This window comes from Gastrolobium bilobum, unplaced genomic scaffold, assembly GCF_033153095.1.
Source record: "Gastrolobium bilobum isolate Gb01-03AN ecotype WA unplaced genomic scaffold, APGP_CSIRO_Gbil_v1 utg1090, whole genome shotgun sequence".
NCBI classification, from domain to species: Eukaryota; Viridiplantae; Streptophyta; class Magnoliopsida; order Fabales; family Fabaceae; genus Gastrolobium; species Gastrolobium bilobum.
The window spans coordinates 864,790-879,717 of record NW_026899797.1 but is presented as its reverse complement, the minus strand read 5'-3'; the positions used below and the strand labels follow the sequence as shown (position 1 = coordinate 879,717).

General features: G+C 34.2%; 2 protein-coding genes across 2 annotated transcripts; one reads left to right on the top strand and one right to left on the bottom strand.

The window, feature by feature from the left end:
- Positions 1-4,444: 4,444 nt before the first annotated feature.
- On the bottom strand, positions 4,445-4,953 carry LOC133293579 (basic blue protein-like). Its single transcript, XM_061492168.1, has 2 exons — positions 4,764-4,953; positions 4,445-4,653 (listed from the first exon to the last, which is right to left on the bottom strand). The coding sequence occupies exons 1-2, from the start codon at positions 4,951-4,953 to the stop codon at positions 4,445-4,447; spliced, it is 399 nt and encodes a 132-aa protein (XP_061348152.1).
- Positions 4,954-12,176: 7,223 nt separating this feature from the next.
- LOC133293578 (uncharacterized) lies at positions 12,177-14,496 on the top strand. The gene is made up of 4 exons (XM_061492167.1): positions 12,177-12,959; positions 13,065-13,461; positions 13,608-13,727; positions 13,793-14,496. The coding sequence occupies exons 1-4, from the start codon at positions 12,177-12,179 to the stop codon at positions 14,494-14,496; spliced, it is 2,004 nt and encodes a 667-aa protein (XP_061348151.1).
- The last annotated feature ends 432 nt before the right edge of the window (positions 14,497-14,928 follow it).

Here is a 14,928-nt window from a genome sequence, read left to right as displayed (position 1 = left end):
CTACACTCACAACATTTTGTGGGGCCCACATTTTTTAAAACAAAAAAAAAATAAATAATTAAGGCACGCAAAACGAATCTCTATAACATTACACAATCACTTTTCCTACGACATAACTCTTATAAAACCCATTGTTTATTTCCTTCCGGATGAGCCAACAAGTTCCACTAAAGATAAGGCTCCAACTGCAATTGTTATCTCCTTCACCCTTCTTACTTAAGTTGCCAGACACCCATTCGATGAGATTTCCTTGGAACAAAGCTGGTCTATCACCAAAATGGATAAAATGGAACCAAACCTCTCCATCCTAACTGCAATCTCGAAGAAGGTGAAGACAACTCTCTACCGCAGCATTGCACCTCGGGCAGATATCATAGTCACCCAACCTTCTTTGGGTCCTAAGCTCATTTGTCATCAATTTGTTTACCAATAGAGGACATAGAAAGGTTTTGACTATTTGGGGGCCTTCCCATCACTATGGAATCTTCCAATCAATAATACTGCCATTGGGAAGGAGATGATCAAGGATCCTATAAGCACTCTTGACCGAAAAGACCCCATTGTGAGATAAATTCCAGATGGCCCTATCCTCTTCATCAAGAGGGGTGCGGGGAGAATGGATGCGAGAAAGGTTTTGACTCTTTGGGGGCCTTCCCAGCACTATGGAATCTTCCAATCAATAATACTGTCATTGGGAGGGACAGGATCAAGGATCCTATAAGCACTCTTGACCGAAAAGACCCCATCGTGAGATAAATTCCAGATGGCCCTATCCTCTTCATCAAGAGGGGTGGGGGGGAGAATGGATGCGATAATAATAGAGATGTTTGTGGGAAGTCAGTTATGAAACATGTCCCAGTTCCAGTCTCCATTCGGATAAACACAAATAGCAACCTTCCAACTTAAGGCTTCCGACGGAACAGAGCTAATGGAGTAGGACAACAAAGCGTCAGTTTTATTCGTCCACCTATCCAACCAAAACCTAGTCGAGGTGTCGTTACCAAGAAGGATCTGAGAGCCTTTCTCCACAAAGTCTCTATTCCTCCTAATACCCTGCCAAAGATTAGAGTAGGTTCCAACCCTGTCGATGGAATGGATGGGATCGTTTCCCATCTTATACTTATTCCCTAAGACTTTGGCCCACAGACAGTTCTTATTGGATAACAAACCCTGCCCTAACTTCATGATCATGGCATTATTGACACTCCGAAGATTTTTGAGCCCCAGTCCACCTTCCTTGATAGGAGAACAAACAACATCCATTAACCAAATGAACTCTTTTATGGGATCAATATAAGAAGGAAGAGTAGACACCTTCCTTGAGTTCAACTCTTAACGAAAGCACCAATATAATAGGAGCTAATATTGAGAATTGGGAACAGTGGGAAAAGAGAGCAAGAACATAAGATATATATATATATATATATATATATATATTGAATATTACCTATCTATTTTACTCATTCCACGGTGTAGTTATACTCATAGCTGAGTTACATGATAATAGAAAGACTGTAATTAATAATTACTTGGGTAATTAGAAACACACAACAACTATCATAGTTACTGAATTAACCCATAGGCCCTTCTACTTCAGCCCAAAATATAATCCTTCAGATAGGCTGGTGTACTCTTCCTTCTTATATTGTCACCATGAGTGAGAGTTGGGTCTGACTCTACAACTTGGCCCGTTATAATAACCTTAATTATATGACTTTTAAATTAGAGAGTTATGACGAGGACCTTAGGGTCATAAATAAAATAAGGATGAAATTCTAAGAATTTTGATATCCATATTGAGGGCATTTTACACAGCTGAATTTTCAGCTGTTAATTTTGACTGCTGACACAGTAACAATTTGTAGAATAGCTCTAAGTTAGTAAATTAGAGTTATAGAGCTAATCTAATTATATAAACATCATGAATGTGGTTAGTATATGATTTGATAAAGTTTGATACCTATATTGGGGTATTTTGAAAAAGTCACTTATGTCAGGTATTTTGTACTGTTGTAGAAGCAGCCGGTAGAATCCCGGAACGGGAAAAAGATGAGAAAATGGAATTAAAGACCAATATATGCCTAAAAATTCATAATTAGACCAATAATGTTAAAGTTAAGAAGATTATGAAATCCGGGTACAGTTAAGAACATCGGTAAAGACTATAGTGCAATTAAATAACTGTTAGTGGATCTGTGATCTACTAATCAAATTTTTAAGTTATGAACATGATAATTAGACAAAATTAATGTTAGGTACTTAAAGTTATAGTCTTGGGTGTTTCTGGATAAAATTTTGATAATGGTTCAAATAAAAATTACACCTGATTTCACTAAAGGACAAGGTGCCACTTAAGTAACATGGCAAGGGCAACATCCCTCCCTTCTCCCCATTCAGATTAGCCGCCCAACTCCTCCCCTCTCTCTCTCTCAAATTTGAATTTCAACTTTGCTCTCACTTCTCTCTAGAATTTCATCTCCAAAACCTCTCCAAATCACAAAACCTCCTTCACCAAACTTGCTCCCATCGCTCTCCTCTTCACAACCATACCATTTTCATGGTGTGAAGCAAATTTTCAAGGTCCAAACCTCCATGAACAACCACAGTTATGTGAAGTTTCAAGGACATGGAGTTGTGTTCTTGAGTTCTCTTGAAGAACAACACATGTTTGCTTGGTTCCCTTGATTTTAGTGTAAGTTCTCTTAAACTTTTCTTGAAAAACCTCATATTTCTCTCTTGTGTTCATGAGCTCTAACTCTTGAGCATGTTGTTAAAGGTATGTTCTTATTTATTAATAAAATAATATAATTTTAGTTTAATTGTTGAATGTTTACTAGGCTTAAACAGGCTAACAGACCTAGGCCAAAACTTTTATTTTTTAAATATAGATCAGGCCAGATTCTTAATTTGGGGCCTACACAGGCTAACAGGTCAGGCCAGACCCAATATTTTTTATGCAGATTTGACCTATTTAAGTCAAAGTCTAGTCTAACCTAGCCTATTTACACCTCTATCTCCAAACATATTATGGATCTGTTAATAAAATAATAGAAAAATATTTTTGCAGTTAATGCAGATAAATTATCTGCATTTACTTCCAAATCGACGTCGTTTTGGGATTGAAATATTAAAAAATTATAATTATAAAGATTATAATAATTCTAAAATAAATTAAAATTACAATAATACCATGATTTTCGCTCAAAATAACGTCATATTGAATTTACTGCAGATAACTTATCTGTATTAAGCGCATAAAAATGAACCCATAAAATAATTATATGAAACCCACCGAATAACTATGGTTGGATATTAGAAAGTCAATTATATGATCATCAGTTTGCAGGCACTGAATAATTTCACACGTGATGGATACTCGACTAAAGAGTAGATATGATTTGTTCAGTTTCGATGTAAACAGACAAAGCAATTTTGAGTTGTACTGGTGGTCAATATAACATCAATACTTATCCGCAAAGCTAGCTCTCCCCAAATACTTTTGCGGTCATCCTTAGTGGAGCACTGTAGAAAATTTAATTCATGCAAAAAATATATTGTTATTTTAAAAGAAGTAAAGTTATATTATTTGAAGAGAGATGTAGATAAAGAAAGAGAGAAAGTTCACAAAAAAAAGTGAAAATAGATCCTCTCATACAATATTATTAAAATCGAGATCTTAAGTAAAATTAGAAGGGGATTAAAAAATCGTAAAACATAAAATCGTAATGTAAAAAAATCAAAAAAAATCATAAAAACGTAAAAGCGTTTGAAATATTAGTAAAATCATTTTGATGAAAAAAAAATCGTAAAAACCTAAAATCGTAGTGATAAATCGAGATTTTAACAACAATGCTCTTATATGAAAAAGTAGTTATGTTATCATATTATTTGATCACAACCATTAATTTAAAAATTATACACTTTTTTTTCTCTTATCTCATCATCAATGAGAGGTTGTGAATTTGTGATCAAATAACATGACCACTTTTTCACACGAGAGGATTCACTCCCAAAAAAAATTAATGTATGGGTCTCATCTCTTTACGAGAATGAAATGACACAATTTATGTCATTTAAAAAGATAAACACTTCTCCCTTAATTTATTTGCACAACCACACGTCACGACGCCGTAACACAAATACACATTATTGGCACACAGACTTAAATAATTTTACAGTATGCAGATACAAAGTTCAAGAAGAGTCCGTGACTGAGGGACCATCTCTGCTTCCTAACATATTTCTCACCACAAAAACAAATGAAACAGAGCAAGTTCTAACAAACCAGCACACTCCCACTCTCTGTACAAAATTATGATGTGATTGATATTACAAATCCATACAATACAACAAATTACAAGCATGATCAAACACTAATATCTACAAATACTATTATTTTGGGAGAATTAAAGAGAAACTCTTAGCTAATTGACCATTAACTATTCTACCTTGTTATTGCATTGATGGCAAGCTTCATCCCAGATTCACAGTGGCCAGTAAAGTTGCATATGAAGTAGTTCATCCCTCTGTATACCCTGATTTGGTCATTCCCTGAACTGTAAACTTTAGCACTCGCCGGCGAAGTCATGCAGCTGTTGTATCCAGTGTGGTCCACGGCAACCACATTGTGGGTCGTTGGGTCGTAGTTGAAGACTGCAACAATTAGCATATGCATAGTTACAAACTTTAGTCTAAACAATATTTAGAAAATTAAGAAAGGGACATAACATAAATATAAGGGGTCGATGCATAATTTAACTTACTTAGCACATCACCAGGTAAAAACTTTTTTCCATGGGGCCAAGTATCAGTGTTGAAGGTCCATCCCCCAGGTCCTCCAACGGTGTATTTTGCTCTAGGACTAAGGCTTTCCACCATAACCAACAGGCATAGTAGTGAAATCAAAGTGACCATAACTATAATTGAAGATGCACTGCCTCTTCCCCGAGACATTTTCTCAGTAAAGACCTTGGCTATAATTAAGAACAAGAAAATTAAGTGGAAAGGTTGTGTTGGAATGCAAGGTTGAGGTTTAGCCCTTTATATAATGGGATTAATTGATTATGTTGGATTATGGGATTTAAAGCATGTTTAATAAATAGATTTAATAACGACACAGGCAGACACAAATTGGTGGCTTTTCCTAAATAGTTAAGGTCAATTCACTAATTCGTTGGTAAAGTTGGATGCAACCGCTAGGTACCACATGATAACACTCCACTTTTGATTTTTTAACTGTTCAATTATATGATAAGTGGGGTCTAAATAAATAAATAACTTAGTGTATTTTTAAAAAGTGTGCCCTTAGGCCTTTGCATTAGACACATTTGATTTCAATGAAATTATTTATTTACAATTTATACCAATAGTGATAAAAATATTTGATATTAAATAAATAAATTTTTAATTATAATAATAATAATTTAGTTCATATGTAAATTAATAATTATTCCAAAAAAACTCGTTAACGGTGTCCAATAAATTAAAGGCTAAACACAGATACGAGTCAATTAAATTGTCATAAGGTCTACACCAAAAAAAAATAAAAAATTGTCATAAGGTTATTCTAACTTAATTAATAATTTTAAATTCATGCGAGTTTTAAAAATACAGTCATGGTAAAAAATTAATAGAGAAAATTTTAACGCTTCTGAACATATTTGGTTCGAATCTGAATCAATCGGTATCGGTTGACGATCGAATGCTGAATAATTTATATCGAAAATATTATGTTAAGGGCTAAGAACTAAACGTCGATCTTGTCAGAAATCTAATTGTAGAATTAATCGCATGAATTTCGGGGGCACAATGGAGGGGATCAAGGCCGGAACATAATTAAAGCAATTGCAGTAGTTATTTGTTCTTTCACGTTATCCATATAATAAATGTCATATGCCCTTTAGAATTTCTAGATAGACTTTTTGGCCTAAGCTTAATTAACAAAATTGCTATTCGAGCCGGTAGCATTGCAGCAGCTTTGTAGCGAATAAGCCATGCTGTGTTTTAGTAATAAACATGGCCATATTAAATTAAGACGTGGTTATATAAGGCATGTTTGATTATGTTTTGATTTTTTTGTTTTAAAATTGTTTTGTAGAATAATTATGAAAATAGTTATTTTTTTATGTTTTTTTTTAAAGTTAAAAATCAAAACAGAAAACAAAAACAACTCAGACATGTTCTTTAAATTTGATTCTAAAAATAAAAAATAGTTACAGTTTTAATTTTCTTTTTACAAAACAAACTTTACTAAATGAGTTTTTTTTGTTCTGAAAATTAAAAAAACTATTTTTATAAACAATAATCAAACAGAGTCATATTCTCTTTTAAGAATACACACAATTTTGTAACTAATTAATAGAAAATAAATATATTATTATTAGTCGATAATTAGTAGGTATTTTTTATCTCAAACAGTATATAAAATATACTTTCGGATCTAGAAGAATGAGTGCTTAGATACTGGGGAGGAGAAAAAGATACTTTCGAACAAAGGAAGAGTTCATCAATTCATAGAAAAATTAAAAGTATGGGAATAATACATGCTTTTCTTCTCCTTCTTTTATTTGCCTCAGTAAATATGATTATGATCAGCCATTCAAATAGATGATGTGGGCGGTGCGGTGGTGGTGTCGAATTGCTTTGTGTTGGGTCCATATTTTCGTTATTGTTAAATACTAATTAGTTCCTTTAACTAAGTACGTCAAAAGGCAATAATTACGCATTGACTATAGAGGAGAGACCGTTTAAAATGCTTTACATTGTTGCCCAACCACCATTGAATGGATTCGACGAGAAAATGAAACCACAAGAAAATGCAGGAAAGAAGTAAGATCACATTTGATACAGATACAGAGTAACAGAGTGCAGCAGCGGTGAGAAAAAATTTACACATCAATTATAAATTGAATTTGGAGATTTTTCTGTATACTTTTACAGTTTTACTATCTTAAACTTTAAACTATGGGTTCGCTTTTTCTGGAGTTATTGCGTATAAGTCCAATATGACATTGTTTTGGGCAGAAATCATGGTATTTTTATTATTTTAATTTATTTTAATATTATAATAGTATTTATATTTATAATTTTTTAAAATTTCAATACCAAAACGACGTCGTTTTGAAAATAAATACAGATAACTTATCTGCAGTAACTGCATACATATTTTTCCCTTAAACTATAGCGTTGAAAATAAAAACCATCCTATACGTGAGATGTCAATTTTTGATTTTCTAAAAAGAAACAACTATCTTGTACAATTTTTAAAATTTAGGTAAAAAAGAAAGAATAAATGTTTAATTTAGTCAATAAAAAATTAATGTATCACAACATTAATTATTTAATTTGAAGATTTTTTTAAATTGTATTAGTTCTTTAAAGTCGGTAAATCATCACATTAATTCTTGGAAAATTTTGTCAGTGAATCAACTCTCAATCTTACAAAACAATTACTGAATTCATTTTTTTTTTTTTGGAAATTTAATGAATATAAAAACAAAAAACAAAGAAAAGTCTAACTAGAAATCATTCTTGGAGTAGCCACTCCTATACGATCTTCCAGAACAGGTTTATGCAACCATCAGGAGGGTGATCAAATTCCTGCACCTCAAAGTTGTGAGCCTGGGAAGCTAATCAATCTGCAACTCGATTTCCCTTCCTATAAGTGTGTGTTATCTCCACCTTCCAAGCTCTTTGCACGAGGGTCTGAATGTGCTGAATCATATTAAACAGCGGGTGGGTGAATTCAATATTGCATTATCATCATTTTAGTAAGTATTTTATATGATCACTTTAGTCTTATATAAAGATAAATATAGGGTTGAGTTTGAATTACTCTCCTTAGTCACTGTAACAATAAAATACAAAAGAAAAGAAAAGAAAAGAAAAACAATTTTTAAAATTTAAAAATCAAATAATTAACATAACTGAAAAAGGCTCAAATCCAACTATATATATCTTGGAAAAGAATCATCACACGTTATTTAACATGGTCCTTTTATACGAGAGAATCATAAACATACAAAGATAAATTAATAATAATTAAAGAAGAGAAAAAGAAATAGAATGAATTGTTACAAAATCATCACCGCCAATTCATCATTGTATGGTTAGAATTATCTTATATGACATCATCATATTAAATAATATGTGAGAAAATCCATTCATATATATATATCTCATTACTACAAGAAATTTTTTTAAAAATAAATTAAAAGCTCAACTTTATGTTTGTTTGTAAAATGTAACATTCGGTAAACTTCAAAATCATAGCCATGTCCATGATCGATCTCCCTCTCTCTCACTTTTCAAAAGAAAAATAATTTTTGTTTTTGGAAAACCAAAAGAAAAATAATTTAAATATTACAAGAAATATATGATTTTTTTAAGCTATATATTACTATATTGTACAATAAGTTAGCAGTCAAGTTACTAGAATTTGACTAATCGCCAGTAAATAATTTATACAAAAATATTAGTTCAATATTCATTGTCACTTTGCATTAAAAATAAGGCAAGCTTTATTAATAATATTGTACTTCAATAAATAAGTACTAAAATAAAAATGTTCAAGAAGATTGACTATTGTGCAATGCTTACTTCATTCTTTTTAATTCCAAAAAAGTCTGCAGACCTTTATTATAGTAAGATGAAGAAGAGCAAGGATAAATACGTAGGAGTAATATTTGAGTACAGTTGGAAAAGTATACGCACCTTAACATGAAACTGATCATTTTGTGACCTGAAAATATTTTCTACGAGTCAAGATATAGAAGGAGTTCATTCTGCATTGTATTTGGCTATCAAGAAATCATATTACATAGTATGGCGAGATAAGATTTTTTAAAGTGATATATTTTTTTAAAATAAACATATATTTATTATTAATTTAAATTAAATTTCATCATATTTTTGTTGGGTCTTACGCCTTGTCTAGTTTTGATGATAACAAACAAGTGGAGCCAAATTATTTAATAGTTTGTTTAGTTTTTGAAAAGTTGTTGCAAGACTGAACTTGTGATCAAGGTTGTTAAAATCGCGTGGAATATTGTAGGATCGTTCGATCCTACGATTTTTTCCCTTCCAACGAGCTGAATCGCGCATAGGATCGTTTTCTTCTCAGATTGATTGAGATCGATGGGTAAACACGTAGAATCAGTGAGCTCGGACGATCCCACAAATTCAGCGATTCAAGAGAAAAAAACCACAGAAAAAAGAGTGGGAGAGAGGAAGGAGTTGGCTGTTGCTGTTGTCATCGGCGACCATCACTGAAAGAGAGAGACAAAGAAATCAACCCTATCGCTTGAAGTAAGAAGAGGACTGTTCTTTTTTAAGAGAGAAGAAGACTATTTTATTTCTTCTTCTTCTTTTGAAATCGGAGGAAATAAAGAGAATAATTGAAAGCAAAAACACAGAAGCTTCATCCTAGTTTCAGCTAATACATCCTTCAAGAGCAGGTCGCAGGTCGAAGCAAGCCAACAGTGGAGATTGAAGATTGGGTTTTTAGAATTAACGTGTCGGCGTGTCGTGTCCCGTGTCAGTGTCGGTGTATCATAGGGAACCAATGAGGTAAATTAATCTAAAATTGATCTCTTAATGCATCAATATGAATTATTTACCATGAAACCAAAAGAGTCAATTAGAGATATAATTACATGTTTTACTAATATTATAAATGAGTTAAGTGCTTTAGGCAGGAAAATCATAGTTGAAGAACTGATAATTCATATTTATTACACTTATTTGTTACTCTTGATTAGTGATTTTTGGATTGTTTAGTGTGTAAATAATGGTTTTTGGGTTAAACTAGATGTTGGGTTTTTAATTGGGTTTATTTTGAATTTCGTAATAAAAATCCAGATTTACGTTACTGCAGTATTTTGACCGTAACTCATTCCAAATTTTTCCGATTGACCCCATTCTTATTGCGTTTTGCAGCTAACTCAAAGGGATACAAATGTTATGAAGACATGAAAGCCCAGTTCGGACAATAGGATGGTCAAAAATCAATCCCAAGTTGGTCACGAGTTGCTACAGTTTTAATTAGTTAATTGGATTTAAGTTTGTAATTGGGAACCCAATCTTTATGTGGCCCAAATCTATTATTTATCTTTTATTTCCTTTTATAATAGGTCAGACTTGTAGAGCCTATATAAAGGCATGATTAGGAGACCTTGTGATTCAGTTTTAGTTTTTGTTTTCAGAGTTTATGTTTTTACAGTTTCAAGATTCAATTGCAATTTACGTTTTCTCTCTTCTACTCTTTTGTTTTTCTTTATTTTCTTAATTTCAATTATGGTTTTCTACTTAGCCATGCTAGGCTAAGCGTTCTTTAATCAATCCAAGAATTAAGGATTCCGCGGTTGAATTCGGACGACCTGCGCTTCATCTTGATCCAAATTGTTTCTCTTCCTTCAACTCAGATTCTAGTTCTGCGATTGCAGCTAAGGAAAGTGATTGAATGTTAGATTTAATGTTTAGGTTGATTAACCCAATGATCTTAAGTCAAACGGGCTGATACTCCGCGATTGCGCGAGTAGATTTGTCGTATTGATCAAACGTTAGGCGATCGTCTAGAGAGGGGTTCCTAAGCAATTGCAGGGATTCTGAATTTCTTAGGGTCAACCACGATTTGGAAATCCTTTGTCCAATGATGGATATCTTGGAATCCTAATTCTTGGGTTGATTGCTTTTAATTGATAATTTCAGTTTTTAAATCCTTGTTTTTACTTTCTATTTTTAATCACACAAAACCCCTTTTTTTTACTTCTTGTTTTTAATTGATCGTTTAAGATCCTTGCAAATTCCTTGAGAGACGATTCAAGTTGCCCACTTTATTACAAATCTTTATTTTTACAAACCTAATTCATTTGAGTGACTTCGACAGCTCACATCAAATTTGGCGCCATTGCCGGGGAATTTGCATCGTTCTTTATCGTTCTTGAATCTTTCTTGAATCTTTCTTCTTCGTTCTTGAATCTTTCTTCTTCTTTCTTAAATCTTTCTTCTTCTTTCTTTATTCTTTTTTGAATCTTTCTTTAATCTTTCTTCTTGGTTCTTTTCTGTTTTACTTCTTTGTTTCTTTGCGATTTTGGGTGTTTTTGTGATTGGGAAGACAACTGTCTTACCCAATCCGATCTCAGAAGTTCAATTCCCAAAGAAATTTGACCTTTTGAGCAAAAGTCACTCCCTAAAAGGGAATGAGGGCGCCCTTAATTTCGCGAAATTCTGTTATTTACTAACCCTTTTTACTATTTCTTAGTCATTTTAGGACGAATCAGGTATTTCGACAGTTGTTCGACTCGCTCTTATTGCTCTGGGAATTGGTGAGCTGAAGGAGACGATCATCCCTATCAAAAGTCGTGAGGCATAGTCTCACGATTCAGGCCCTGGTTTAGCCAAATTTCTTCGTTTACTATTTTATTTTATTTTTTGAAAAAAATTTATTTGAATTTTGAGTTCCTAGATAGGATTAGAAATTTTGTGTGGTGGTCCCATAATTTTTAAAAATCGTTTGATATTTTTTCTGTATTTTTTAGGTCAATTTTCAGTGTTTGCCATGATTTTCGTATGTTTCATATGCTTATAGCGATTTTACCTGTTGTAGCACCTTATGATGCATGACTAGGAGTAGTGGTAGTCCTCTATTTGAACTTTACCCTGAGATAGAGAGACAATTGCATGCTGCTAGGAGAGCTCGTAGGTTAAGTTATAGTAGCGCTATTGAACTTGGCTCTGTTTCTGAGCATTCTGAACATACTGAACATTCTGAGTTTATTTCTTCTTCTAATTTTCCTAGTTCTTCTAGTAGAGTAAATTTTATTTTTCCTAACTGTAATGTCATTAATTCAAAAAATAAAAAAATGGACAATAGAAGTTTAAAGCAGTTAGCTGCACCTGAGGTTGACTACCAACCTTCATGCATTCGTTATCCTGAACTTAATACTGCTTTTGAACTTAATTCTGGTCTAATACATTTGCTTCCCAAGTTTCATGGCCTTGCAGGTGAGGACCCTCATAAGCACTTAAAGGAGTTTCATGTGGTCTGTAGCACTATGAAGCCGCAAGGAGTTGATGAAGAGCAGGTCAAACTGAGAGCCTTTCCTTTCCCCCTGGATGGAGGAGCTAAGGATTGGTTGTACTGCCTTCAACCTTCATCTATCGAGACTTAGAATGACATGGCCAGATTGTTTTTTGAGAAGTTTTTCCCTTCCTCAAGAACAACTTCAATCAGAAAGGAGATAAGTGGCATAAAACAAGCAAATGGGGAGAACTTGCATGAGTACTGGGAGCGGTTTAAAAGACTTTATGCAAGTTTTCCACATCACCAGATTTCGGAGCAATTGCTAATTGTCTACTTCTATGAAGGCTTGCTGCCTATGGAGTTGATTGCAAAGATGGCAGCCAATGCTCAACAATTTGACACTAGAGCGAATAGCAGTGCAGTGTTCCAAGTGCAAGCATCTTCTATCCAGAATTCAGTAGTAGCAGCAGCAGTGGCGTCGAGCACAGATAATCAGAGAATAGAGAATAGGTTTGACGAGCTGACTTCACTGGTGAGACAGTTGGCTGTGACGCAAATAGTCCAACCTCCTACTCCCACTCCACAAGTGAGCAACTCATGCGGTATTTGCTGCAACCGGCCGCACCCCACTGATGCTTGCCCCAGTATACAAGAAGGTGCCCCTCTAGTAGACCAGACAGTTGCTGCAGTAGGAGTCTTCCCTGGTAAATCACAGTACCAGCAGCAACAACAGTACAACCTATTCTCTAACACCTATAACCCTAGCTGGAAGGACCATCCCAACTTGAAGTGGAACCAAAACCAGAATCAGAACCAGTACCAACAGAGGCAGCAGTTCGTACCTCAGCAGCAGAGGCAAAATTTCCAACCTGCTGCACCTCCACAACAGCCACATGTACCGCAACATCCAGGAAGTGGTGCTTCTCTAGAATATTTGGTTAAACAGCTTGCCACTAGTAATCTGCAATTCTAGCAGCGAACTGAATCATCAATTCAGAACTTACAGACTCAGATCGGGCAATTGGCTTCTTCTTTGAGACAGACCCAACCTCAAGAGCCTGGTTCCCTTCCTTCCCAGATAGTTCCAAATCCGAAGGGAAATCTGAATGTTAGTGCTATATCCCTAAGGTCTGACAAGCAACTAGAAGAGCCCAAGCAAGCTGTATTTGACCAGCAACTAGAAGAACCCAAGCAAGCTGCATCTGAGACTGAACCAGCATTAGAAAAAGAGGAGACAGTGCAAGATAAGCAAGGTCATGATGAGCCTGAGTTTTCCATTCCTCTTCCTTTCCCTCAAAGAGCCATCAAATCTAAGAAGCTGGCAGAGACAACACAAGAGAAGGGAATCCTAGAGACGTTCAAAAAAGTTGCAATTAATATTCCTCTCTTAGAAGCAATCAAGAAGTTTCCTAAATATGCCAAGTTCCTGAAGGAGTTATGTACCAACAAGAGGCGGCTGAAGGGGGACGAATTAGTAAGCATGAGCTGAAACATATCCAGCCCATGCTTGAGAAGTGCAATGATCCAGGAACGTTTACTATTCCTTGCCTTATTGGAAATTATAAATTTGATGATTGCATGCTAGATATAGGTGCTGCCATAAATGTTATGTCTAAATCTGTTTATGATTCTCTTGGTCTTGGTCCTTTACATGCCACTAGTGTTGTTATCCAGTTAGCTAATAGGAATAGTGCTCACCCTACTGGTTTGATAGAAGATTTTTTAGTTAGGTGCATGAATTGATTTTCCCTGTTGATTTTTATATTTTAGACATGGAAGGTGAATCTCCTAACAGTAGGCCCCCAATCATTCTAGGAATGTCTTTCATGAAAACAGTTAGGACTAAGATAGATGTACATACTTGTGCTCTTTCCTTAGAATTTGGTGATAGTATTGTGCATTTTAGTATCCTTAATGCCATGAAGCATTCTAGGGTCAAGGTTGAGCATTCAGCTTCGTGCAATAATGTGATTCATGATGTGAATAATAATGTTGATACTGATTTGATTGTGGATTCTGCATTACTTGTGGATTCTGACTTGCCTACTGATAATAATTCGGATCATATGTCTAATTTGATTCTGTCTGCACTTAGTCCTAAAAAGGAAATTGATTATATTAGGAAGAACAAGACATCTTGCACACACATTGTATGCAATAACTATGGTAAGATAAGACACATTTCTTATTTGTGCTATCATAGAAAGAACTTTATTATGAGAAAATTTTCTACCAACTTTGATCCTAACTCTCATGGACCCAAGATGAAATGGGTATCAAAAAGTCCTCCTTTTGTCTTCAATATGCAGAATACTATTCATAAGGTTGGACGAAATGATCAAAAGAAGAAAAATTTACGTGATAAAAAGACTGGGCAGACCTTAACTGTGAATGGACACCCCCTCAAGCTTTTTCATGAGGGACCCCAGCAGCAGCCTGTGGAGGCAGAGCTCAGGCTCACTAACGCCACTTAACCTCCCTAAAGAGGACATAGAGTTTTCCTTGTCCTTTTCCTTTTCTTTATTTTAGTTTATTTTGTTGTATCTGCAATTTTAATTTTAGTTTTAATTTTCAATAAGTAGATTTTCCTTTTTTTTCCTTATAATTGTTGAGTTATACATAGTGTGAACTTGGATATGTTGTTCTTGATGGATCATTCTAATTGGGCAGAGTTCTTGATTGTCAGATTACTTGGCTTGGTAGTTGAATTCATGATGCTAATTGCATGAGTTGGTATTAACCTTGTGAGAGTTTGAGCCTTTATGAATGAAATTTATCTTTTTGTCATTCTTTCTTTGCTGTGTGTTTTTCCTCATGATTTTTGTTCTCTAGAGCTTGTTCCTTTTCTTTTTAAAACTACATTTTTCACTTGCATGCATAAACATGATAGATGCCTTCTTTCTTTT